We start from the raw sequence: 27,730 nt of genomic DNA, 5'->3' as shown, positions 1-27,730 counted from the left end.
TTCCATGAGGGCCCTCGAGTGAGCCTCCGTATGGGTGACCAGTCCACTCCATGCTCCAACTCGGCAGCCGCGCAGCGAGGAAAACAAACCAAAAACTCACTACAAATATTATTATAGAAATCGTAGAAACATACGAGTTAGCAATGTTCCATTTTTCTTGCGTCGAAAATGATTAGGCTAATATGCTAATAGTGAGCAATGACCCTAAGAAACTTAATAATTGTATATCTGTTAGGTTGGCAACATTCATATTTATTTATATTTTACCCTCACGTTGGCAGCAGTGTCAAAAACGTAGTGAACGGGTCGAGATAACGGGGATCGCTTTCGTTCTTGTTTTATCAATTTTTTCACATAACGAGCTTCTTTCAGTGACTTATTTGTGTAAATATATAACAAACGGTTAGTGATAAGTGTATAGTGTGAGCGTTTCGTCGGAAACAACGCTGTGAGTTTAGTGAAATCGTGATTTCCCGTTGACGTTATAATGGCCGATCGCAATGGGTTGTGTAAAATGTTTATTTAGGTCGTGCCCACGGCTATTTATGGTGGAATGCACCTGATTTCTGGTAAGCAACCTGAACTTTTCCAATCCCTAAATCTTATTATCGATTCCCGATCCCACATCCAGGATTCCTGGAGTCAGGACTAGTTTACGCTGAGGTCAACAAACCCTGCCTATCCTTACATATTTATCTATGCGTGGATGTTTATTTGCGGTGTTTCTGGGGCGTTATTGGTCAATAGCTTATGCATTTGGCCCGAGGCGAGCTGTGTTGACATTTAGGCATGCGATATTCTTGCAACCGTGTGTCGTAAGGCCGAAACTGGGTCATGTCGGGAGTGCGCGCGCACTGTGACGTCACCCCCCGCCCCGCGCACTCCCCGGACCCACCTTCAACCTTCACTTTCAAAACTCCTCACAACCTATATTCTCCTGGTACATTTGGGTCAGCTAGCCCCACTGTCCTTAATCCTTCATGACCTTTTTTTGGGTTACATGCACTAAATTTGGACAAATCTAGGTGGCCTAGGTTGTGTCTGTTTCGTAATTTAAAGTAGGTAATGGGAGCAAGAGATGTAACAACTGTGTTTATGAAATAAACATGATGTTATTACTCATAAAATACCATCTCTGAACATTATGTCATTGTCTCTTTATTAGCTGGATGATTGTACTATCCTACTAATATTATAACTGAAAATTCTGAAGTATGGCTGTTCATTATGCATGGGAAAAGAGCTGGAACATTTTTTAATGATATTTGTTATGGAATTACCAACTTTTTAATGTGAAGCTGAGCTCACAGGAAGCATAACACAAGTACACTGTGACACAGACAGTAAAACCTCAAGGGAGACACAAAGTTATTCCCCCTTAATCATAGAAAAGTTATAGGATATTTTAGCTATTGAACTGTTATAATTCTGTTATTCCTCTCTATTAAATACAATTTTATCATTGAAAAGGGGTATTGAGTTCAAAGTCAAATGTTTTTATTCATCGTATAAATATACAATTTTCTGATGAACATCCATTTTTACAAACTACTCTCTGTTCGGATAAGGGGAGGCTCTTTCAAGAAGGTGGATCTATTTTGGGCATCTATTGTGTCAAGGAAATTTTGAAACATTTACATTCCATATAATATTTATAATAGGGCACAGTCAAAATGAATAAATTATATGAATAATGAATGTCTTATTATATATTTTATTTTCAAATCAAGTTGTGTGCTAAATTGCTTCTTCTTCTTCTTCCTAGCCTTTTCCTTATTTAGGGTCGGCTTTGTGCGTCATGTCAAGCTATTTTACCCTATCTGTCATATCCTCATTCAGGGCGCCTTCAAATTAGTCGCTAAGTGTCGCGCGACTGCAGCGCTGCAGCCGCGCTGCTGTCAAAATCCATATAAATTTTGTAATTTAAAAGATGCGCGACTGCAGCGCGGCAGCAGCGCGTTAATAATTTATATGGAATTTAGACAGCAGCGCGGCTGCAGCGCTGCAGCAGCGCTGCAGTCGCGCGACACTTAGCGACTAATTTGAAGGCGCCCTCACTCCACACTCTCTTATATTTTCTTTCACACAATCAAGCCATATCTTCTGTGTGCTAAATTGCTAAACTAGTTATTTATCTATTTTCCATCCTCAAATTTCATTACCATAAACATATTGTATATCCAGATGAAGATAACTCTACAATACATCACATATCAGTATCAGACATCTCTTAACCTTTTAAATGAATAATAACTAGATCATGATAAGTATCTGTAACTGTTTAGAAATAGGCAGATTTAAGTACTCTAGACAGAAATTGAGAAACATACACACATAGCCAGTCAATTGTAGAATTGCCTTGTTCAAGATGGGAGGGTTTTTGCCATAATAGAATGCAATAATTATGTCTTTATTATTTATAATAAATTTATTTTTAAGTTAATAAAATCTCTCCTCCTTCTAATGTAAAAGTAATAAACAAATGTGTATAATACAATCACAGGGAATGAAAGAGTTCCACTGAAAAAATCAGACACCAAACAACCCCATTTTTTTTAAAGATTTTATTTAAAATTTTAACAAATTATTATTGTTTTTAATTGGTAATATCCTGATGCTCTGTTAAATGTACTCCAATGCTGCAGAAGGGGTTATTTAGCTAGCCTTTTCTGTTTAGGAGTAATTTGGTACTTTTTACTGACTTCAAAAAAAGGAGGAGGTTCTCAATTTGTGCTTTTTTTAAATTTTATTCTCAGTGCAACCTTTTCATTCCAAGTGAGTGTATAATAAAGTCTGTGTAATAATGATATAAAGTTTAATCTAATTTAATTACCAACATTGATTAAAATCAATTAGTTTTCTTAATTTGTTGTGTGTTTATCTCACATGGTAGTTAAGTTTCTTGTTATCTAAATGATTTAATAGCTCTACGGTCAACTATGTCAATGCACAAGATAGGAAGTCCAAGTATTTTTTACCTTGAAGTAAAAATCTGGGGTGTTAATTATTTATAAGTATTTTTTTGTTTCTTCCTTCTATAGTTGACTGAAGTTGGCTGCAATTTTACACTTTTGTGTTTTGTCAAATGAACAAACAAGTATAGTGCGACAAACTTATCTGTTCCGGTGAGAGCGAACTAAATTGATCCATATCTCATTATTTACTAATGATTTGTATATTGATATAGATTAAATGGGTTTATTGAAACCACAAGAGCGAATTACCACTACTGCCAAACTTAAAATCTTATAGAATTAAGAAATATTACACATTTACGTGAGCTGTCACCAGAACAGATAAGTTTGTGGCACTGTAACAACCTATTCATTCTTTCAAAGATTGACAGTTGAAGCAGAAGTTGTGAAGGCAGCATCCAAAAAGTCGATCTCCCATCCACCACACCACATTACACACTGCAATCTCAACTGTATTCCCTTGGCCACAGGGTTGATGTGCGGGCGCGATCATCGCTGTTTATAAAGTCCAATATCCCATCCACCACAATTCCCTACACACTGCAAGCTAATGTCTATTTGGTTCCACACAGAGTTAACATCATGAATCCAATATTTCATCAACTACACAATCTTACACATTGTAAACTAACCCCTATTCCTGTGATCACCTCTTTCTTATCATGTTTAGCGATTGCCCTCAAAGTCCAATATCTCTTGCACGGCATCTTACCTATTCACAGTAAAGTAACCCCTACTCTCTCCCCCCAGGGTGTAGGTGAGCATGAGCTTACTTCTTTGTACCTTTAGAGTCTAATCTCCCATCCATTCCACCACCATCCACACTGCAATCTTACCCTTATCCTCTTCCATACAGGTTTGACGTCTAGGCTATCCTAACTTTAATATTATAAATGCGAAAGTAACTGTGTCTGTCTGTCTGTCTATCTGTTACTCTTTCACGCCAAAACTACTGAACGGATTTGAATGAAATTTAGTATGTACAGTCAGCTGCATAAGTAGCTGAACACTTTTGTACTTTGTCAAACAAACTGCCTATTCAAACATTGACGGTTTGTTATGTAGTCAGTTTGACAAGGTACAAAAGTGTATAGCTACTTATGCAGCTGACTGTACATATGGTCTAGACCTTGAGAAAGAACATAGGCTACTTTTTATCCTGGAATTCCCACGGGAAAACTTTTTAAGGCGAAGCTCGCGGGAATAGCTAGTGCACCTATAAAGACCAATCTCGCTTGCACGATATCACTGTTGCAGTCCTACGGCACCCCAGAGGTGCAGAGGGTCTCCACTAACGTCCGCCACTTCCGCCTATCTTCCACTGTACTTATGGCCTCGCTCCAGCTTAGTCCAGCGGCTCGCAGCTAGCTAGCTAGCGTAGTTTTCAACGCTTCGGCGCCATGTTTTGACATTGCGTCCTCGGGAGTGCTTGCCATTTGGTGGCCTCCAGTCCAACGCTATATTTGCGGCATTCGTAGCATTGCTATTCATTGTAAAGTAACCTCTTTTCTTTCCCCCCCAGGGTGTAGGTTAGGGCGGCGCTGCTTATAAAGACCAATATCCCATCCACCGCACAACCATCCACACTGCAATCTCAACTCTATCCTCTTGGCCACAGGGTGTAGGTGAGGGCGGCGGGGACATGCCGCCCGCATGAGCGCGCTGCTCTGCTGCCGCCGGCCGCGCGCCGCAGACATGGGCGCTGCGCTGTCTCAGGTACGTTGACTGGAGGATATTGCTATTCTCTCACACACAGGGTGTAGGTGAGGGCGGCGGGGGGGATGCCGTAAGGTTGACTGGAAGATATTCATCACCACACGTCCCACCACGTCCCCACTGCTGGGGCGCGGGTCTCCTTCCAATGAAGGAAGGGTTTTAGGCCTAGTCCATGACGTTGACTTAGTGAGGGTTGGTGGAAGATACTGCTTTTTGGCACTCACAGGTCAGACCGCACCAGGGCAACCTGACAGGCCATGGGAACCGTCGCATCCGATGTAGCCTGCAGTGGCCTGATGTCAAAAACAAAAAGCGTAGGCATCTGCAAGCGTGATGTGATCCGGTCGGCCTGTTATATCACAGGCTGTGGGACAACCTACCTTTAGCCAGTTTGACTGGAAGAAATTACTTTTTTGACAACGTATACTAGGGTTAAGATGCATGCGTCATTAGAACGCCATGGTGACTGCAAGACCATAACCAAGTGAAATGTTATGATAATATTACATACCTCACTTGAATACCCTGATGTGTAAACGTATAACTCGTGTGTTTCAGGAGGGCTCGTGTGAGGCAGCCGGCCTGCCTCAACCGCCGACCATGGCCGACGTCATACGGTGAGTGACATAAATATCATAATCATCAGCCCGTAATCATTTACTGCTGGACGTAAAGCTCATAATGCCTGGACTACAGGTTTCTTTAATGGCTTAGTTCATGAACACATAAGCTTATTTTCAGAATAAAAATATGATACTTGGACTAAGGCCCAGTTCCATTATAGTCTGTTAGTTATATCATTAACACTCATGTTACATTGTAATGTAATGTAAATTCTTGACAGATGTATCAAAAGTTAACTATTAATCCCTTGTTATGATCTAACAGAGTATGGTGAAACTAGGGCTATGTATTATTAAAGAAGCGTAACATTTCCTACTAATATCACGTCACGTCAAAATGGCTGAACCGATTGTAATGAAATTTGGAGGTATGTAAGTAGCTGACACCCTAGATTAACACATAGGCTAAGGGCCAGTTATTTGATCCGTGGTCAACTTTAACCATTAGTCAAGTCACTTGTCAAGCATGACAGCTTCATACAAATTTGGGTGGTTTTTAACTAATGGTCGCCATTTTTGACCAATAGTTGAGTTAACTAGGGATCAAAAAACTGGCCCTAAGTGCTAATTTTTCCATGGTCGGTTAGAGCATAACCAGGTATTAGTGGTCGACTTTTGACACATCTGTCAAGAATTTTATATGCAATGACGTATAATTGACTAACCAATCCCTGGTCGGTTAGATAACCGACTATGGAGAAATTGGCACTTAAACGGTCTGTCACATAGTGCACATTCTTAAAAATTCTGAAAAGCTAGTACTAATAATAACTATAAATTTTCCAAACCTAATTTCCACATTTCAGAGAGCGCAAGAAGAAGGGTGGCGGCGCGGCGCTGGGCACGCTGCGCAGGCGCATAGCGGCGGCGGCGCGGCGCCCGCGCGACCCCCGGCCTGATAGAGGTATGTAGAGATGAGAGAAAATCTAAGATGCAATGCAAATTAATGAATGTGAAAACCTCATAAAACTAAGCCTCCCCAATGCTTTCCACCTTGTCTGATAGGTGCATTCAAAAAAAAACAAACATCGTAGGTAAACGATGTATATCATTTGCTTAGCTTCGCTGCGAATGGTTATATTCATTTTCACCTCGTGGACAAACTCAACAATCCACAAAACCCCAAAATTAAGCAAAATCCGATTTGTTTATACAGGAACACAGCGAGTTTGACATTGAAACCATAGAAACAGACATATGCCAGGTTTAAATCTGTTAAGTTCCAAAAACATTAATCTCTACTCTTTTATGTTTAGCTGTGATGTACCCCTTATTTAGTTTCGTGGGTTATTTATTAGCTCCCTCACTATTATTAACGTTTTTAAATGACTTCCTGTCATTCCTCCCAACAATGTACCATTCCCCCACTTGCAGGTTGTGAGCACGCCCGCTACATCCGCTCCATAGTCTCCACCTGGTCCGTAGCCGAAGTGTTCCTGCTAGCCGCGGAGCTGGAGGCGGGCGCGGCGCTGAGGGACCTGGCCGTGCAGGCGGACCTGGCGCGCCCGCCCGCGCCCAGCCTGGCCAGCGACCTGCAGGGGCTGCTGGAGAACAGGTGCGTTCTCTTACAGCGTCATACGAGCCTGGTACTTGTGGAGTGAATTGAAGGTTTTGTTCTCGAGAAATAGATGAATCTCTTTGGAAGTTATAGGCTCCTGGTACTTTTGATGCGATTGAAGAGCGTTTGTTAGTTTGTATAGGTATTTTAGTTACCTTCTTGGTGGTTTATGGGTTCCTGGTACTTTCGATGTATGTCAGAGCGATGTTTTGTCTGTAAATAGTGGTGTTATAAGTTTGCTGTGTGTGTCTGTCTGTCTGTCTAGTATATCAAAGCGATGGTTCGGCCGTTATGTCTGTAAGGGTGTTATAAGTTTGCGTTGTGTATCTGTGCGACTGTCTAGCACGCCAGAGCTGCGTCTGTGTCCGGCGGTGTCAGCGTCGCTCTGGTGTGGGGCGCGTGCAGTGGGGCGGGCGGCGCGGCGGAGGTGTCCCTGGGCGGCGGAGCTGGAGGCGGGCGCGGCGCTGAGGGACCTGGCCGTGCAGGCGAACCTGGCGCGCCCGCCCGCGCCCAGCCTGGCCAGCGACCTGCAGGGGCTGCTGGAGAACAGGTGCGCTCTCTTACTGCTTCATACGAGCCTGGTACTTGAGGAGTGGATTGAAGGTTTTGTTCTTGAGAAATAGATGAACCTCTTTGGAAGTTATAGGATCCTGGTACTTTCGATGCGATTTAAGAGCGTTTGTTATAGTTTGTATAGGTATTTTAGTTACCTTCTTGGTGGTTTATGGATTCCTGGTACTTTCGATGTATGTCAGAGCGATATTTTGTCTGTGAATAGTAGTGTTATAAGTTAGCTTTGTGTGTCTGTCTAGTATGGGGCCGTCCATTAATCACGTGAGGCTAAAAAGGGGGGGGAGGGGGTACGGAAAACCTCACGAAACATCATGAGGGGGGAGGGGGGGGTCTCGTTAGACATCACGTGTGTTCGGGCTGTTGTTACGGTCAAGCCCTAAAGGTGTCAGATTTGAGTGCAAAAGGTTGTCAAATAAGAACGAACTGATATGTTCAATGGTCTATAATGCACTAAAAACTTAAATGTATAAAATACTTACAATGATGTCAAGAATTACCCAAATTGAGGGCGCGCATGCAAGCGCTGTCAGCACATAATCTCTAACAATGTGTGAGTGGCTCACACATACTGCCACCCCAAGAAAAAGAAACAAAATGATTTATGTAAGATAAAGGCAACATTACTCTTAAATATTTCATTGTAACATTGTAATTTTAGTAATGGTGCAAATACAATGGTGGGTGCAGGTTAGTAGAAGAAACTACGCGTTGTCTAGCCTAGAATGTCAAATGGATATGAAATTAAATGAAAACTAAAATTAATCAAATGTCACAGCGCTTGCAGCGAGGCTTGTTACAGACTTTGAAAGTTCTGAGCACTTCACCGGTGAGGCTACTTTACGATTGGGCACTACCTCATTTACCGAACCGCACTGCACTCGTGAGGCTACCTTACGATTTGACACTACCTCATCGATTACACTACACTGACTCACTCCGTGGCGTGGTCGGCATGTCATCTCGATGGCTCCTTCCTCCCGGGGCCCTCGCGTCCTGGGTCTGCGCTGGCATCTCTGCTTTACCTTGTATACGGCGAGTAGCAATATCACAGTAATCATCAACGACGAGATACTATAATTGATGATGTGATGCGGAATGTTGTCATCGGGAAACTCGATTGAAGATTGAGACTTCAGAGTTTCCAGTTTCTGTTTGATGTCCTCGTACAGTTGAGCGTGATCTTCTATAGTTAAAATATCTTTCGGAATTGAGGAGTTTATAATGTCATTAATCGGTGATGTAATGAATGGCCTTGCTGATTCCGCGGTTTGTTGTATGAACATCTGATCGACGAAGTCATAGTGGGCATGTATCGTAAACGTATCCCCTTTCACAACACAGCCTCGACCTAGTGCAATGACTCCGCTGCCGCGTAAGCGTTTTGTCGTCACTCCAGCTGGGCACATAATGCGGATCACGCATTCTTCGCAACACGAGTACAACCAAGAATCCCGAGCGTGCAATTTGATCCACTTATTAATGCAACTAAGTGTTTCGGTTTTACAAAATTTCAAGTTTTTGTCATTTATTGATACCCGAGTGTCACATATTGTATCATGGGATTTAATATTGTAAATAGGGCTATTTAGTGGGCATAGTAACTTTACATCCGATTGTTTAATGCAGGATTGTAAATCATATTCGGTCATTGGCATTATAGTATCTTTTCTCACATTGACAGCTACGTACTTGGTTTGAGCGATTGTATATATAGTGCGGTCACCTTGTTTTTGTGGGATTGATATGGCACAGTCGAGCTCAAAATGATCATGGTTCAGAAGAGGTAAGCGAATCTCCATGATAAGGTACTTTTTAGTTACTCTGGCTTGGATATGCAATAAGCTATATAAATCTTTGATGTCTTTGGCTGGAATCATCAGGTCTTCTTGCAGCTGACCCGAGATAATGTTCAGCTGTTCATGAATTTGTTCAGGTGAGAGTAAATGAACATCCAGACGGCCATAGTAGATATTGGTGACGGTGTCAATGAGGGTATCTTGGGTCCGTCGGAGGTTGGACATAATGACATCAATTGATATAGCCGAAGAGATAATGTAAAATGCTTCTAGTACGTTTTCGTTGATCCTTTTCGACTGATGTACTTCTTCCGAAATGTTTTTTAATTGTTGATTAATGATGGCGAACTGTTTATTCATGACCTTTTCATTTCGCTTGAGAATGTTATTTTCAGCTTCAAGAATGGAGGTTTGATTTTTAAAAAGATTTAGTAGGTGGTTCTCTTTTTGACTAATGGCGGCAATGTCTTGCTCATATTTTTGCGCGAATCTGTCATCCAGTACGCCGAAGAGTGAGTTCGCCACGTATCCGACGCCATTTATTAGGCCTCGCTTCTTGCGATTCGGAGGTGGATTCGTCAGCAAATTGTTGTAGTGCACGAGTTCCCTTAGTTCATGTTCGAACTGATTGGCAATTACACTGAATGTTGGTTCCTTTTTGCATAGGCTGGACAGATGTTGTATGTAATTACTGACATCCGATACACTTTGCCAGTATGCTGTCATATTGTAGTATACGATGATCTTCCAGTGATCTTGAATAATCCCTAGGTCAGCTATTTTGTCAAAATAAAGCGTTTTGCTATTATTCAATGGTGTGTCCAAGAAGTCGTGTTGTATGGTCGGCGTGATCAAAGACATGAAGAGTAGTAGAGCGGATAGTAATACATTCGGTCTTCGCTTTCTCCTACGTTGCGGGCGCGTGGTTTGTTGAACAGGGAGAGGGTCGTTCTGCTTTGGACTTAGCATCGCAGTGTCAGGTGCAGGTTCGTGATTGATGGGTAAGGCTAACACTAGTTTCACGATGGGTCTCTTCATGAATACCCCTCCTTTTGTCTTCACAGTCACAACGCGCACGAGTCCATCTGGTCCAGGATGGAGATCTGATACCTTCCCGAGGGCCCATTTGGACGGTGGCATGTTGTCCTCTTTGATAAGGACTATGTCATTGATGGTCACATTTTTCTTTGGTCGCGTCCACTTGCTTCTTGTTTGCAGATGATGAAGGTAGTCTTGTGACCATCTTTTCCAGAAGTCACGATGCATCCTTTCTGTTAGTTGCCACCGTGTCTTTAGGCAACTTACGTCAGTTTCAGGAGCTACTGTTGTCAGGATTGGCCCTCCAACTAAGAAATGGCCTGGGGTTAAAATGTCAATGTCATCAGCATCTTCAGTGAGTGCGTACAGGGGTCTGGAGTTGAGGCACGCCTCGATTTGGGTCAGAAGAGTTGTAAATTCCTCGAATGTCAATTTTTGTTCCCCCAGTACTCTCTTTAGATGGTGCTTCATACTACGGACAGCAGCTTCAGCTAGTCCGTTGCCACTAGGCCACGCTGGCGCATTGAAGTGCCACGTGACTCCTAATTCTGCGATGTCAGTCAAAAGGGCATTGTCAATATAGTGTTGTAGTGCTTGTTTGTGTTCTTGTCTGAGTGATCGGGCGGCTCCTACAAAGTTTGTCGCGTTGTCGCTGTACAGATGTTTAGGGGATGATCTTCGGGAACACATTCTTTTGAATGCCGCTAGGAACGCGGCGGAGCTCAAGTCAGACACAAGTTCCAAATGCACAGCCTTTGTAGTCAGGCATACGAATACAGCGATGTATCCCTTGGTGGTTTTTACGCCTCGTCCTTTGTTGACCTTCAGCTCGACATGTCCAGTGAAGTCCACCGCTGTATGCGTGAAAGGTCTTGAGGGAGTGATTCTCGGCTCTGGTAAGTTAGCCATGAGCTGGTCTTGCTTGGTGTTGTCAAATCGGCGGCACTTAACGCACGTCCGAATGTATTTCTTGACGGCTCGGGTGCCTCCTATTACCCACCAACGATTCCTTAAAAATCCTAGTGTCAACTTGGGACCACCGTGTAATGTGGCTCTGTGTGCTTGATCCATAAGAAGGGTTGTCAGTTTTGAATCGTGAGGAATGATGACAGGGTGTTTATGGACATCTGTCAAGTTCGATCTGTGCAATCTACCTCCCACTCTCATGATGCCGTTTTTGTCAAGGAACGGGTTTAGTCCCAACAAGCTACTTTTACTACTCACTGTTTCCTTACGATGTAATCGCGATAAGTCCTGCTCGTAATAATATGCTTGCACGGCCTTTATAATGCTGATGTATGCGGCTTCTATTTCGCCCGTTGTCAAATATGATGATTGCGTACCATGACCTTTCTTCCGTGTGTTTGTTATGAAACGTGATATTCTACATATGATTCGAACGATGACTATTATTGAACTGTATTTATTCAGTAGTTCTAGAATCAACGGAGCTGTTGTCTGTACTACGTTGCATAATTTATTAGTTTTCAACTCAATTTGAGGACTGTAAATTTTTATGTCAGATGGAGGAGTGTCATCTTTGAGCCACGTAGGTCCTTCCCACCACAACGGATGTTCTGCTAGCTGCGATGGAGTGAGGCCTCGAGTCGCACAGTCCGCGGCGTTTTCAGCGGACTTTACATACCTCCAGTTTGTTGATGGCAAAATGTCAGTTATTTCCTTCACTCTGTTTGCTATGAAGGTCTTCCATCGTGTAGGTTCACCTTGCAGCCAACCTAACACCACCTTAGAATCACACCATCCGTAGACGGGTATGTCAGTGTTTGGTAACGCTTCTTTTATCTTTGTCAGCAATTTTATTAATAAAAGCGCGCCACATAACTCCAGCCTTGGTAATGTGATCGGTTTCTTGAGTGGCGCTAATTTGGTCTTTGCTGCGATAAGTTTAACGGTTGTTTTTCCTTGCTCGTCTTTCGACTTTAGGTAAATCACACATGCAAATGCCTTCTCCGATGCATCACAGAAAGCATGTATGTCACAAGGTGTGTTGGTGTCACCAATCCATCTTTGGATGCTGAATTTGTCAAGATTAAGTAAGTCCTCTCTCAATAAACTCCATTCCTGCTGGACCTTTGGTTCTACTGTGTCATCCCATTCAATCCCACTAGCCCACACAGACTGAAATAATAGTTTGGTTTTTATTGAAATCGGAGCTAGCCATCCAAGCGGGTCGAACACCTTGGATATAACAGATAGCAATCGTCGCTTTGTGAGCGGTTTTGTCATTTCAATGGACGCGTAGTCGTATTTAAACGTGAAAGTGTCAGAGGCTGCGTTCCATTGTAATCCTAGGGCTTTAGTTGAGTCTGCATTTTTAAAATCAATGGTGGTTGCGTTGAGTTGATCTACCGACAGGTCCTTTAGAAGTGATGGACTATTGCTGGACCATTTCCTCAGGTTAAATCCTCCGCCTCGCAACAGCTGGATCAATTCTTGCTGAATCATTTGCGCTTGTTCTATGGTGTTACTGCCAGTTAGTAAGTCGTCCACATATAAATCCTTATCATGCAGTATTATCTTAGCGGCGAGGGGGTACTTTTCCATGTCATCCTTAGCGAGCTGCTGTAGGGTTCTGATAGCCAAATATGGGCTGGCCTTCATCCCATAGGTTAAAGTACAGAGGTGATATTCCTTTATGGCCTTCTGTGGATTCTCGCGCCAGATTATCTTCTGCAGCTGTTGATCTTGTTCGTCAAGTAAAACCATCCGGTACATTTTCTCACAATCTGCTGTGAGCACGTATTTATGCACTCGCCAGCGTAACAGTAATCCCTGAATGTCTGTTTGCAATTTAGGTCCGCACTCCATGAGGTCATTGACACTGTAACCTGAGGATGTTTTATTGGAAGCGTTGAAGACGACTCGCAGTTTCGTAGTCGTGGAGTCCTGTTTGTGGACCCCGTGATGTGGTAGGAAACATTGCGGATTGTTGCTGATCACACACTCTTTCATGTGCCCTAATGTCAGATATTCATTCATGAAGCGTTTGTAATCTTCACGAAGATTGTCATTTTTAGACAGCTTCCTTTCTAGCTGTTTGAATTGCGCTATAGCCTGTGGTTTGGAATTCCCCAGTTGTTGTTCAAATCGTGGCTTCATGGGTAGGCGTACCTCATATCTTCCACTTGGCAATCGTTTTGTGGTCGATGCGTACAGGTCTTCGCAAAACTTATCTTGCGTTGTCATTTCAGTGGCCGACGTAGTTATGTCCTCCATCTCCCAGTATGCGGAAATATCGTCCATGTTGTTGATCACCACGTTGCAGTTTAGTGTGGTCACCCTACCAGAGATAATCCACCCTAACCTAGTTTGTTGTGCGATAGGTTCCGATACCGCTCCTTTTAGCAGTCCAGACATTAATATCTCCGAGTAAACCTTTGCGTCAAGCAGCATGTCAATTGGATTGGAAATATTAAATTGTGGATCGGCTAGCTGTAGGTGTTGCACATGTTCATAAGTTCGGTTGGAAATCGAATGGTTCGGTAGGTTATTAGTAACCTTATTCATAACGAGGGCGTCAGCTGTAAACGTGTACTCATCGTGAATAGATTTGCATACCAACTGTATCTTTCCCTTTCCTTTCTTGGTGGTCGATGTTACTCCTGATACCACCGCATTGCATTGTTGTCTCGGTAGCCCTAGTCGTTGTGCTGCGTTTTCACTGACCAAGCTCACCTGGGAACCCTGATCCAGAAGCCCGCGGAGATTGATAAATGTTCCATCCACGGCCTGGACTCGTACCTGAACAGTCGTAAGGAGTATTGCGTCATCGTCGTGCCCGATATGGTTTGCATTTTGCTGACGCTGTTGGTACGTGTTGGCGTTCATCGCACCTCGCGGCTGTTCCATTTTTATAGCGTCATGCAATAGCGTATTGTGCGATTCATCACATTCGCGACACCGTTTATTTGAGTTGCATTTATTATTTTCGTGCACATAGAGACAATTTATACAGATTCCGTGATTCTTAATTGTTTGTAGCTTCATGTATGGTGCCATATTGCGAAATGTCCTACATTGAAAAATTGCATGAGAGTTGGTCTTGCATATGCCACATTTCAATACTACAGGATGTGAATTGTAGGTATAGTTAAATCGGTTACTAGCCGGTTTATTCATCTTGTCAAATTTCTCTCGCTGTGGCATCTGTTGCGTTGGCTTGATAGATGATGCTGTCTCATTCCTCTCCTTCTTATTTATAGGTTCTAACGCCGTAAACTTTGCCTCCAAGAATCCCATAAATTCGTCGAACGTGGGTAAGTCACGCGGTGAACGGCGTGACTCCATGTAATCACTGTATGTCAATGGGTCCAGCTTCTTTGCTAGCAAGTGAACAAGCAAGGGGTCCCACGATGTTATATCGACGCCTAAGTTGCGGATAGCGTATATGGATTCCAGGGTAGTGTCGTGTAGTTTTTTAAGGTCAGAGGAGTTCTGTTTTTGTATAGCCGGCTGGTTTAAAAATGTTTCGATGTGTTTGGTGAATAAGATCTGCTCATTATTGTACCTGTGGTTGATTATTTCCCACGCTGTGTCATAATTGTCAGACGATACATGGAGATGCTGGATAAGCCGTTCAGCTTCCCCACGTAGTTTCCCCTTCAGATGTTGCATCTTCTGTGCCTTTGATAGTCCAGGGTGCTCGTGTATGGCTCCCCTGAACAGGTCGAGGAAAGTAGGCCACTGCGTGTAGTCTCCTGAGAACTTAGGTATCTCCGCCTGTGGAGTAGCCTGATGCTGGTGAATCATTACCCCAAGTTTCTTATTCAACTCCCTTTTCGTCTGTTTGTACGTTCGTTCGTATGCCAAAAACTCTTGCTCGTAGCCATGATCTGCACCTTGAATAACGTTGTCAATTTGTAAATGTAAACTGTCAATGTGATTCCATCTCAATTGTAAGTTGCGAATCTCATCATCAATCTCCCACTTGTCTTCAATGTTGTCAATCACCAGCCCGTCTACTAACCTTTTAAATGCTCTGTAGTTGGTCTGCTGCTGTTGCATTAATTCCGAAACATTTCGGGATGCTTGCGATGTGCTCATCTGTATATCGCACTTGTCCGAATTGCCGCTTGATGTTATTAACATCTTTACCTCCTCATAGAGGGATTTGGTTGTAGCGTATATGTCACGGCTAAAATATTCGTGTGCCCTGTCAGTGTAAGTGTCAAGTAGATTGTGGGCACTCTGGAATTCTTCCCAGAGTCTCTCGAGAGTTTCTAGCCTTTTCGTGAGATACTCTGGCGTCTTGCGTAGACTACTATCCTTTTTAAAGTTGTCACGTACCTTCGTGATGTCCGCGATCAGCTCCTTCTGCTTAGCTAGGACCGCCTCCATATTTATGACTTAAGAATTGGAAAGATCTTACTTGGATATATGGAGTGGATAGATGTCCTACTCTCCTTAACGTCTGAAGTACTGCCGCTGAGTCGTCGAAGGTAGAATGTCAGATTGTAGCCGACGTGGCCTCAAAGTTGCTGTCCGTGGAAGCCTGCCTGGCCTCTCACAAGTCCTGTACCCGGTAGACTTTAATCGCCTCCCGTTATAAAATGTCAAAATAAAGCACTGTGTCACTAGAAATCTGTTTGATTTCTATGATATGTCACTTTACTGTCAATGTTCCACTGCACTGCAATCCGTGATAGGTAGCTAGTTCAGAACTAAACCGCGCCGATAGTTCTTAACAACGAATGTAACCGTCCTTAAACACGTTTTCCGAAATTACCGCGAGGTCTAGTTCGATGGCTCGAAGGACCAATGTTCATGCTGTTGTTACGGTCAAGCCCTAAAGGTGTCAGATTTGAGTGCAAAAGGTTGTCAAATAAGAACGAACTGATATGTTCAATGGTCTATAATGCACTAAAAACTTAAATGTATAAAATACTTACAATGATGTCAAGAATTACCCAAATTGAGGGCGCGCATGCAAGCGCTGTCAGCACATAATCTCTAACAATGTGTGAGTGGCTCACACAACGTGTATTAATTTTTTGTCAAAAAGCGCTAGGTATTTCTGAACCGAAATTTTGAACGGCGTAAAAATTTTAACGATTTGTAGTATGACCTTGATTGACTCGCCCGCCGTTGCTAAGCAACGACTCCTCTTATATTTTATTTAGTCAAAAATAGCCTTTACATAGACTTCCAAAAAAATACACGTGATCCAGTGGGGGGAGGGGGGGTGGTCCCAAACCTCACCAAATATCACCAGGGGGGAGGGGGGGGTCAAAAAATGAGAAAAACGACCTCACGTGATTAATGGACGGCCCCTATGTCAAAGCGATGGTTTGGCCGTTTTGTCTGTAAGAGTGTTATAAGTTCGCGGTGTGTGTCTGTCTAGCACGCCAGAGCTGCGTCTGTGTCCGGCGGTGTCAGCGTCGCTCTGGTCTGGGCGCGTGCAGTGGGGCGGGCGGCGCGGCGGAGGTGTCCCTGGGCGGCGGAGCTGGAGGCGGGCGCTGAGGGACCTGGCCGTGCAGGCGGACCTGGCGCGCCCGCCCGCGCCCAGCCTGGCCAGCGACCTGCAGGGGCTGCTGGAGAACAGGTGCGCTCTTACTGCTTCATAGCCGCCTGGTACTTGAGGAGTGATATGGTTTTGTTCTCGGGAAATAGATGAACCTCTTTGGAAGTTATAAGGATCCTGGTACTTTTGATGCGATTTAAGAGCGTTTGTATTGTTTGTATTTTAGTTAGCTTCTTGGTTATTTATGGGTTCCTGGTACTTTCGATGTATGTCAGAGCGATATTTTGTCTGTTTTGTCTGTAAATACGGGTGTTATAAGTTTGCGGGGTGTATCTGTGCATCCGTCTAGCTAGTACGTCAGAGCGTTGTGTATCTGTGTGTCTATCTAGCACGCCAGAGCTGCGTCTGTGTCTGGAGCGCGTGCAGCGCTGCGGCGCGGCGGAGGGGTAAAAAGTCGTCAGTTAACCTTCTATGGTTTTACGATATCTGTATCGAGGCGGTACCGGGAGAGATAAATAACACTCTTTCACCACGTTACATTTGGCTCCTTTAATTAAATTACCTTACCTATACAGAGAGGGAACGCTGCAAGCCTCCTCGGAACCATCCCGGGCGACGGCAGCGAACTAAAAGAAATATTCTACCTTTAATAAACCTCTGCCTGACCTATATTTTCACGTCCCTCGAGCTATAATCCTCCAAAATTTAAACTCAATAGAAACTATTTCTGATGATGCCAAAAATTAGTCATGAAATAGTCATAAATAGTCGTGTTTTCCAAAAAAATAGTCGTATCATACTTTCGGAGTTAGAGCTATACTTTATGGAGGATTATAGCTGGAGGTCTCCAGCTATAATCCTCCAGCCTCTGCAGAACAAACGGTAAGGCCTATCGACTTGGTTAAGGTCTCAAAAAATAGTCGTGAAATAGTCGTAATGACATGCCAAATTTCAGAAATAGTCGTCCAAAGATAGCAGAGATATAAAGGTACTTTGCTGCAGCCCTGGTGGAGGATTATAGCTGGAGGTTTTGAAAATATCGAATATCTTTGGAACTACTATGACTATCGGTTTGAATTATGTCTCAAAAAATAGTCGTGAAATAGTCGCTTCTATTTATTATAATTTTAAGCTTGATAAAAGCTGTTAAATAATGATATCAAATTCTTCATACAAATCAAAGTGGACGAGAATGCCAAAGCGAGCCAGTACACAAAAATAATAGCACCGTAGCATTGAAGTACTCATGTCGAATTTATCTATAAATCATTTATTTCGTCATACTTTGCATCAATAGTATCTAAACGAATCTTTGGTATGACATTTTATTGCTTTTGCTCTTAGCATTTACCTTACTGTGTACAGAGAAAACGTATGCCTATACACGCACACATTTATCTCTGTTATCTTGACAAACGATAGCGATGACTACTACGGCGATGTAGTACCTAGGTCAGTTATTGTCATCCCTTACTATCCCGTAATCAGACAAATATTGCTATCCTTGTCTCCTTTCTAACCGGCATGCATCGCACGCATAGAACGCGTGAGCGACTGCGTCACCGGTAACATCTTGACAAGCTATAGCAAACCGGTATTTATTACGTCCCTTATGTGACCGCCGCCGCGCGCCGCCACCGGTGAAGTTGGGGTTAGTATTTTGCATGTTTTGTTTGATAATTTGTTTACAGTTTAGTGCAAACTATGGTCACGATCAGTGTTATTGTTGGTTGTTAAAATATTGTGAGTGCTCTATATGCAAATGAATATTCAAGATGTTATATTCTAAAAGATATTAGTGGATGCAGATAAGAGTGTTTAGAGAGTGCTATGTTTGAATATTTGCAAGTAAGTATCCTTTTTAATACTCAATATCAAAGCAAGCCATCCCATTTTGTTATGCTCAGCTTATTTATTAACATGATTTTTTATTGAAGTATCGTAGCTAAATTATTTTTGAATATCTATGCTTAATATGTATGGGGATTGTTATTCAATTAGCAATTTTACACTATGAGCTAGTAAATTGTGCATACATGCAATCAAGGCATTCATGTACTTACATATCTTATCTTAGTTTTATGGTCTCAACGCGACGACCGAGACGCTTTGTTTAAGCATATAAGTATATGTTACTGTTTTTTATTCTGTTTGTTATTTTTTATGTTTTTTTTTTTTGTGTCAAGTCAGTCCGTGACTTCACCCACGGGTTCTAGTTGAAAACCAGCGCTATGGTGTGGTTTAGTAGGTACTTGCCATAGCATCCAGCTGAACTAGAACCCATTTCAGCACCGAGAAGCAACATTCTTTTAATTACTTATTTTTTTATTTACTTTATAACCTTTTTCTTGTAAATGTATGTGTTGTTTCTGTGTGTGTTAGAAATATATAAATTTTCTTTCTTTTCTTTCTTTCTAGTAGATACGAAAATATGTGGGTATCATCGATTACCTACATATGGTAGTCCTGGTTAAATGTGGATATTTACCCCTCAATAGCAAAAAAAGGCGTTATTGTTTGTATTTCTGAATGAAACTAGGCAAATAAATATATGTCTAAAAAAAATTATGTGTAACCTACCTATAAGCCTACCCATTATTATTTCAGGTGAAAACACAGCCTATCGATGTAATGCGCCGATAAACTATAATGACTGCATTGATGTAATGAGCTAAAAAACTGCAATGGCTCCGAATACATGATTACCAGATAACAAATCCTAGGTAAGAATTTATCACTATTTTCATATGGTATTGTGGTTATGCTAGAATACAGTGTTGTGGTGCTGAAGTTGATAAAGTTATAACAGCCAATTTACTTGTCAAAACTCATTTGTACCTATCAGTTACAAGCGACAAAAACGTGTTTCTGAACTAAATACCTATGTAATTAATTCACACCCTGTGAAATTTCATACAAGTTTCAAACGCACCGTCCGACCAAACCGGTTTTGGACAAAAGCCAAATTGTTTACTCAGCTATCTCTTTCGCTCAAAAACAATAGAGGTCGGTTTTGGGACATACCTATATATTGAAAAAAGCGAATACACTAATGAACAGTATTTCTACTCTACCCTTTTCGCACAAAAGTTCGCAGTTTCAAGTTATTGTTGCAATAAGTTACTGATAAGAAATTTTACTCCACTGTTTGCTGTGGTCTCCAAATTACGATAAATTACCAAATAAATAGTCTAGGTGAAATAACGTTATTACTACTCGTATCTACCTACTCGTATATCATATATATATATATATGTATATAATATTAAAAAAAAAACAAATATTTTTATTAATAAGACGTTAATTTGCCTTATTTTTTTTTCAGCGCAGCTTACGTGTGTTCTTCAATAACGTCGCAAGCTACAGTGGCTGTTCATAATTTTTGCAAGTTCTACACCTACAGGATTCAGTTATCTGGGCATTATAGATACCCTATTATCACCTACGAAGTTATTTAGGTATATTTATTAAAACCATTATACAAGGTGTTGCAAAAAGGGTATACTAAGCCGAATTTTACATGTGCAGCATGGTATATCTAAGCCTGAAACTGAAATCAGAATTTAGAAAAAAATATATCATTTTTCATAGAAACTTAGTTGGTCACGTGACTTTTTACTATGGAGAATAAAAATAATTAAATCCTAAACTACCTAAAGATGAATGAAGGAATGAATAACTTAAGTATAAATAAAAGTACTTTCGGCCTGTGATGGTAATTAAATGAGTTATATTTCATTATGACAATAACCGTGATTATAATTACCTAAACCTACTAATGAACAATCTGTGATTACTTTAACTTAAGCTTTTTATGATACCTATAGGGCTAGAAAATAATTATTTTTAAATAGTGAAATAACTACATATTTAAGTTCATACCATGTTTTTTTATTGAACTACGTCAATATTATATTATTACTTAGCAATAAACCAACTGTGATTATTTTAAATTAATCTAAATATGTTTATAGCTAATAGTCAAATAATACTGAGATAATTGTATGAAACCTAATCTACCTAAAGATTGTTTAATGAATAACTTAAGTATAAATAAAAGTACTTTCGGCCTGTGATTGTAATTAAATGAGTTATATTTCAAACACCGTATTTTATTATTATCGCTTGAGTGCTACCCTGTACTGCGTCTTCAATAAAACTAATCCCAATTTCACCGGCGGACGTGGCGGTCACATCAACGCTAATAAAAAAAAGAACAGCACTATTTGTGTGATCCCGGGATAGTAATTGAAACATCCAAAATTGACTTATGAGGAATTCACGACCTTGTTACACCAGATTGAGGCGTGTATGAACAGTAGGCCTCTTTGCCCCATAACCGAAGATCCGGAAGACCTGGAATACCTTACTCCAGGCCACTTTCTCACTGGTGGTCCAATAATGTCATTGCCACAGGAAGAACTTACCGATGGAAAACATTTGGATCTAAGGAATAGATGGAAGTATGTAGAACTGATGCATCAGCATTTTTGGAAGCGATGGTCCAGTGAGTATCTTCATCAACTGCAGACCAAAAGTAAATGGTTGACGCGAAAAGAAGATCTAGAAAAAGGAGATCTTGTCTTGGTGAAAGAGAAAGGCTTACCTCCAGGCAAATGGGCACTGGGAAGAATAACTGAAGTTCATCCAGGAGCTGACGGATGTGTTAGAGTTGTCACACTGAAGACTCAAAATAACACAGTCAAGCGCCCAATAACTAAACTGACTCCATTGCCAATGAAAACTGACAATAACTTACCAACTGAAAAGGATCAACATAAATCAAAAGAGACAGATACTGCTAACAAACTGAAGCCTAGAACCAAAAGGAGCAGACTGTGCAACTTTATAACAACACTTATGCTAACACTTATGATATTCCCGACGGGTAATGCACAAACATCAGCGAAATACCAAGTTACGCCATTTGAAGCTAATCGACCAATGTACTTTGATGAAATAGCCAAGGTTCAAGTCATACACGACGAATGGATTGTACTGGTGTACTACAACTTAACAAATTACTGGCAAACTACGGAAAAGGTTCAGCGGTTTGTCGATCACTTAAGCAAGCAGTGTGGAAGATTAGAAGTCGGGTACTGTAGTCAAGTGACAGATCATTTGCAACATGAAATAAAAATGATATCAGAAAACAACATGATGTTATTAACTGACCACTCATCAAGAAAGAAACGAGGTTACATAAACGGCGTAGGAAGTCTCGCACGAACCTTATTTGGCGTACTAGATCAAAACTTTGCCGATAAGTACGCAGAAGACATACAAAAGCTGCAAATGAACGATGACTACCAAGTAGAATTGATGAGGAATCAAACACTTATAATTGAAGCGGAGAATTCACTTATCAAGAGCCATGAGAAGTTTATCAACAGCCAATTCCAAACCATCAATAAATACATAAATGAAACTGAATCGGATTTTTCAAAGATTGAAAACCGATTACTTCAACTAGCAGTAATGAATGAGTTAAATGCTGAATCACTGACGGCGAACTTATTAATAGCAGACTTGAAACAACAGCAAGAAATGCTTACCAACGCACTTACTGACGTACTCCGAGGACACTTGGATATGAGACTGTTTACACCCAGTCAGCTGATTGATCAACTGAGTCATATTTCATCCACATTACAGAAAAGACTCTCCTTTCCGGTCAAAGACCTACGGAAAGACATAAACAACCTTTACAAGTTGATCTACGTCAAAGCGAGAATAACAAACTACATGCTATTTGAACTGCACATACCACTAATAAGCGATGACGAATATGTCTTATATCGCACTATACCGGTACCAATGAAAATTGGACAGAGTCAACTAACGATAAGGCGGTCCATGGATTACATCGCTACTAATTTTGTGAAAAACACTTACATAGCCATGGATGAATTAGAAGTGCAGCAATGTATAACAACAGACGATAACAATATATTATGTCACGCGCGGCACCCAATATACAACTTATACAATAAAGCGGCTCCGTGCGAAGCTAAATTGTTAAGTCAGGGAAATGCCTTACAATGCAACTACACTCAAGACACATGTTCGGAAAAATGGATCAAATTGCACAAACCGAATCACTGGATATTTGTTTGTTGTGATTCATATTTACTACGCATAATGTGCGGGGGTCAGGTGAAAACCAGTACAACATTGAATAACACCGGAATGATTGTGATTGGACAGGATTGCGTAATGCAGAAGGAGGATGAAATTATTTACGCATACAACACCTATGGAAACAATAGAGTGGATGTAGATACCGGGATACAAGTTCCTACTATAGACTCTACTAACAACCTGGTCACCGTCAATTTGAAGCATGTGGATAAAAACTTACAAATACTAAATTTGACTGAGAATCATCGTGAACTTGAGGAGCGAATTCTAGAGCAGAAGCAGCACGAGGTGACATTGAACTCGATATCCGTGCATGAGATAGGCAACTACGCGGTGTCGTCAATACTACTGGTGATAGCAGCCACAGCCGGATGCTGGTGGTGGATGCGAGCGCGCTGCGGCAGGAGGCCGGCGGCACGCGGCGGCGGCGGCGGCGCGGGTCGACACACTCACTCCAACCAAGGAATGGAGTTACAGGAGATTATGCACCAGAGAGCTATTCCTATTGAGTCGCAGAAGCAAGCGAACTCAAAAGGATTTAATTTTGATTTTTAGTTTTGATTATTTTACTTAATTTTTTGCTTTGTAAACTGATATGGTTCAGAGTTTTATTGTTAATTTTGTAATTAGCTAGGTAATATAATAACTTAACTTATATACACTTACTTACTAGAGATTTTTAAAACTTAAGGTACTTTAATTTTTTTTCCTTTTTGTGCCCTTGGGAGCATGTACAGGCTACAGCCTTTTCACATACCTAGAGTTATGTTGTCTTACGCAGCAGTTTACTTAACCTAGATCTTACATAGTTAGATCAGTCGTCACTTACAACTGAACCATTACAGTCCATCTTTCTGTAATACTTATTTAATATATTTTGTGAACTAAACTCCTCACTGACTTTACTGATTGGAGTCGACGGGTACCTCGCATCGGCCCCTACAGGACGTAATAAATACCGCTTTGCTATTGCTTGTCAAGATGCAACCGGTGAAACGTTCGCTCACGCGTTCTATGCGTGCGATGCATGCCGGTTAGAAAGGAGACAAGGATAGCAATATTTGTCTGATTACGGGATAGTAAGGGATGACAATAACTGACCTAGCTACTACATCGCCGTAGTCGTCATCGCTATCGTTTGTCAAGATAACAGAGATAAATGTGTGCGTGTATAGGCATACGTTTTCTCTGTACACAGTAAGGTAAAGGCAAAAGCAATAAAATGTCATACCAAAGATTAGTTTAGATACTATTGATGCAAAGTATGACGAAATAAATGATTTATAGATAAATTCGACATGAGTACTTCAATGCTACGGTGCTATTATTTTTGTGTACTGGCTCGCTTTGGCATTCTCGTCCACTTTGATTTGTATGAAGAATTTGATATAATTATTTAACAGCTTGTATCAAGCTTAAAATTATAATAAATAGAAGCGACTATTTCACGACTATTTTTTGAGACATAATTCAAACCGATAGTCATAGTAGTTCCAAAGATATTCGATATTTTCAAAACCTCCAGCTATAATCCTCCACCAGGGCTGCAGCAAAGTACCTTTATATCTCTGCTATCTTTGGACGACTATTTCTGAAATTTGGCATGTCATTACGACTATTTCACGACTATTTTTTGAGACCTTAACCAAGTCGATAGGCCTTACCGTTTGTTCTGCAGAGGCTGGAGGATTATAGCTGGAGACCTCCAGCTATAATCCTCCATAAAGTATAGCTCTAACTCCGAAAGTATGATACGACTATTTTTTTGGAAAACACGACTATTTATGACTATTTCACGACTAATTTTTGGCATCATCAGAAATAGTTTCTATTGAGTTTAAATTTTGGAGGATTATAGCTCGAGGGACGTATATTTTCGATCCGTTATCCACCACATTACCTGGCCATGCAAGCGGATAAAAATTGCCCTTTACGTCCCTTGGGAAAATGCAAACAAATGGTAATGAATTTCACATTATGTAGTAATCTTTAATTAACATATAACCCTCAAATGTCCCCAGATGGTGGTGCGACGTGGAGCTAGTGGGCTGCGGCTGGTCGCTGCCGGCGCACCGAGCCATCCTCGCCGCGCGCTCCGCCTACTTCCGACACCTGCTGCCGAGGCACCCCAAGTGAGTCAGCCGCAGTGTTTTTAGATGTCTATTAAACCGGCCCAAGCGACTATGTGCCTTACCACAAAAAATTACAGACATTTATAATATATTTATAATATACATTTAATATATTTATAATATACATTTATAATATACAATTGCAAAACTTTAACTTAAAGAGAGGGCAGCACTGTGCTCTGACCTACATCAGCTCCGTAAAGTAAATTATTATTTAAATAGAAATATCAGTCATTCTGCATCCAAAAGTGAAGGAATACATTAAGTGTTACGTTACTTTGCTGTGTAAATGTTATCTCAGTGATCGTGAATGAATCCTTCAAGTAAATGCGAAGTGAAATACGGAAACACAAAACAAGGCTAAATACCCAAGAATTTGTGCCAAAGAAGACATTTTGTGAGTAATTTCAATGACGATAATTATATTAATATTTCTTGAACCTAATATTTAACAATGGTGATTGTATAACGAACCAAAATATAATTCATTCTCAAAAAATCCAGTGAATTCAAACTGTATACAAACATCAGCTGATTGACCAATCAGCTGTCTCTAAAAGTCGACCACAGTAACGCCACCTAGAGGTCAAGACAACTAACTACGATAAAAGATCCTACATAATATTGATCATTGGACTTAATTAAAACACTAGTGACACCTCCCGGAAATCATCTGAACTACCTGGTACGTGTACAATACTACATTGCACAGATGGCTACAAATGCGAGCAGTGGCCGTAAGATGGCGCAGTCAGTAATATGTCATACATGTAAAAAGCAGGTTGATGCTAAAAGTACCATGATGTGTTCGATATGCAGTAATAATTTTGAATTTGAATGTGCTGGTTACTCACAGAAATTATTCCGCTTAAAAGATGTAGAAGCAAGGAAGAAATGGAAGTGTAAAATATGTGAGTCGAAAACTAAAAAACATATACCTAATTCAAACGATGATTCAGGTTGCCTCCTAGCTCTGTTAGGTTCTGGTGGGGTTTTACTTTCATGTTTTACTTCCTTATTCAATTCATGTCATCTACCTACTATCGTAGGTCGGCTACCAATATTGCCAGTTGAACCAGGTAATCTGGTATGTTTTCGGCGAGGTTCTGTGGCCAGTGAAGTTGTAGGAGGGCATATTTAACATGGGATATACGGAAAAACTAATTTTAAAAATGTAATTAGAATTTCAATTTTTGCCTTGAGACATTGAAATCTACAGGTTGTTGCAAATATGGTTTACTAAACCGAAACCTACGTTAATTTTCGGGCTTAGATATAATATGCTGCACATGTAGGTTTCCACTTAGTATACCCTTTTTGCATCAGCCTGTATCTGTATTTTAATAAAATTATAGCATATTCTAACCTAAAATTATTTTGTTCCAGCGCCCGCCGCGTGCCGCTAGAGGGCGCCATCGGCTCGTGGCCTCGTGACGTCATGGCGGCCGCCATATTGGTTCTGTACGGGCACACTTGCAACACCAGCGGTACGACTATATTGTTATTATTTGATATATTTATAATACTTATTCATAAATATATGAAAGACAGAAAGAAAGAAACATTTATTTGACACACTGTCAACATCAACAAAAGTACCGAAAATAATACACGACAAGTTGCTGTCCAGAGCGTCAAAAAGGCACCGGATCAGCATGTGCTTAATAATGACGACGAATGAATGGCGAAAGAAAGGCAATTATTATAACGTGTCTTTTATTGTTTATTTCAGGCTGGGACCGCGGTGCGGGGTCTGACACTGAACTAGATAATGCGGAGAGCTCACAGACCAACAGTAAGTTATTCTGTTTATTACCAATTTATACTCCACACTTTTTGTATGCTCGGCCTTGACAACTACCTACTTAACAATCTGTTTATATTTGAAAGAATGAATAATGAGTCTGACAAGGTTCAAAAGTGTATAACTAAAGTTTTAGTGTTTTTTATCTGATATACTAAATTGTCAGATTCTGAAAGGTTCATTAACAGTAGATTGTCCCGCGTACTATCTTCTATCTGTCAATCTAGTATCTGAGATTAAAAAACAGATGTTAGACTGTTCAATTCCAATAAGTATGATATTCTAACACCATAAGAGCCATAGATTTTATACTGACTATATCTTTCTCTTGCCCAACAGCGTGGGACCAGCGGCCGCGCCACGCCTGCTGCTCCAGCGGCGGCACCCTCCGACGTCTAACCACTGCCCTGCTGGCGTCCCGCGCTGCTCTGCACAGTGACGCCAACTACCTGCTCGACTCAGGTCAGTGTGGGACGCCCCCCGGCTCACTACGGTCAGTGTGGGACGCCCCCCGGCTCACTATGACGTCTAACCACTGCACTGCTGGCGTCCCGCGCCGCTCTACACAGTGACGCCAACTACCTGCTCGACTCAGGTCAGTGTGGGACGCCCCTCGGCTCACTACGGTCAGTGTGGGACGCCCCCCGGCTCACTATGACGTCTAACCACTGCACTGCTGGCGTCCCGCGCCGCTCTACACAGTGACGCCAACTACCTGCTCGACTCAGGTCAGTGTGGGACGCCCCTCGGCTCACTACGGTCAGTGTGGGACGCCCCCCGGCTCACTACGACGCTTGACCACTGCACTGCTGGCGTCCCGCGCGGCCCTGCATAGTGACGCCAACTACCTGCTCGACTCAGGTCAGTGTGGGACGCCCCCCTATCCATAGGTC

General features: G+C 41.5%; 1 protein-coding gene and 1 long non-coding RNA gene across 3 annotated transcripts; both read left to right on the top strand.

The window, feature by feature from the left end:
- The first annotated feature begins 268 nt into the window (after positions 1–268).
- LOC105385309 (BTB/POZ domain-containing protein 7) lies at positions 269–27,653 on the top strand. Its single transcript, XM_048624313.1, has 10 exons — positions 269–569; positions 4,594–4,691; positions 5,250–5,308; positions 6,121–6,218; positions 6,689–6,869; positions 7,138–7,422; positions 24,923–25,033; positions 26,420–26,520; positions 26,766–26,828; positions 27,177–27,653. Exons 2-10 carry the CDS (start codon positions 4,629–4,631, stop codon positions 27,407–27,409), a joined length of 1,194 nt encoding a protein of 397 aa, XP_048480270.1. The 5' UTR covers positions 269–569; positions 4,594–4,628; the 3' UTR covers positions 27,410–27,653.
- Positions 18,226–20,562, top strand: LOC125489124. 2 transcript variants are annotated; one of them, XR_007266756.1, is made up of 3 exons: positions 18,226–18,411; positions 19,368–19,483; positions 20,086–20,562. It is a non-coding gene; the product is annotated as an uncharacterized LOC125489124 (long non-coding RNA). The 2 variants fall into 2 exon arrangements; XR_007266755.1 differs by having other exon boundaries at positions 18,226–18,608.
- Positions 27,654–27,730: the final 77 nt, after the last annotated feature.

The sequence above is a fragment of the Plutella xylostella genome, chromosome 11 (assembly GCF_932276165.1).
Source record: "Plutella xylostella chromosome 11, ilPluXylo3.1, whole genome shotgun sequence".
NCBI classification, from domain to species: Eukaryota; Metazoa; Arthropoda; class Insecta; order Lepidoptera; family Plutellidae; genus Plutella; species Plutella xylostella.
The sequence above is the reverse complement of the archived record's forward strand: the minus strand, read 5'-3'. Positions and strand labels throughout refer to the sequence as shown.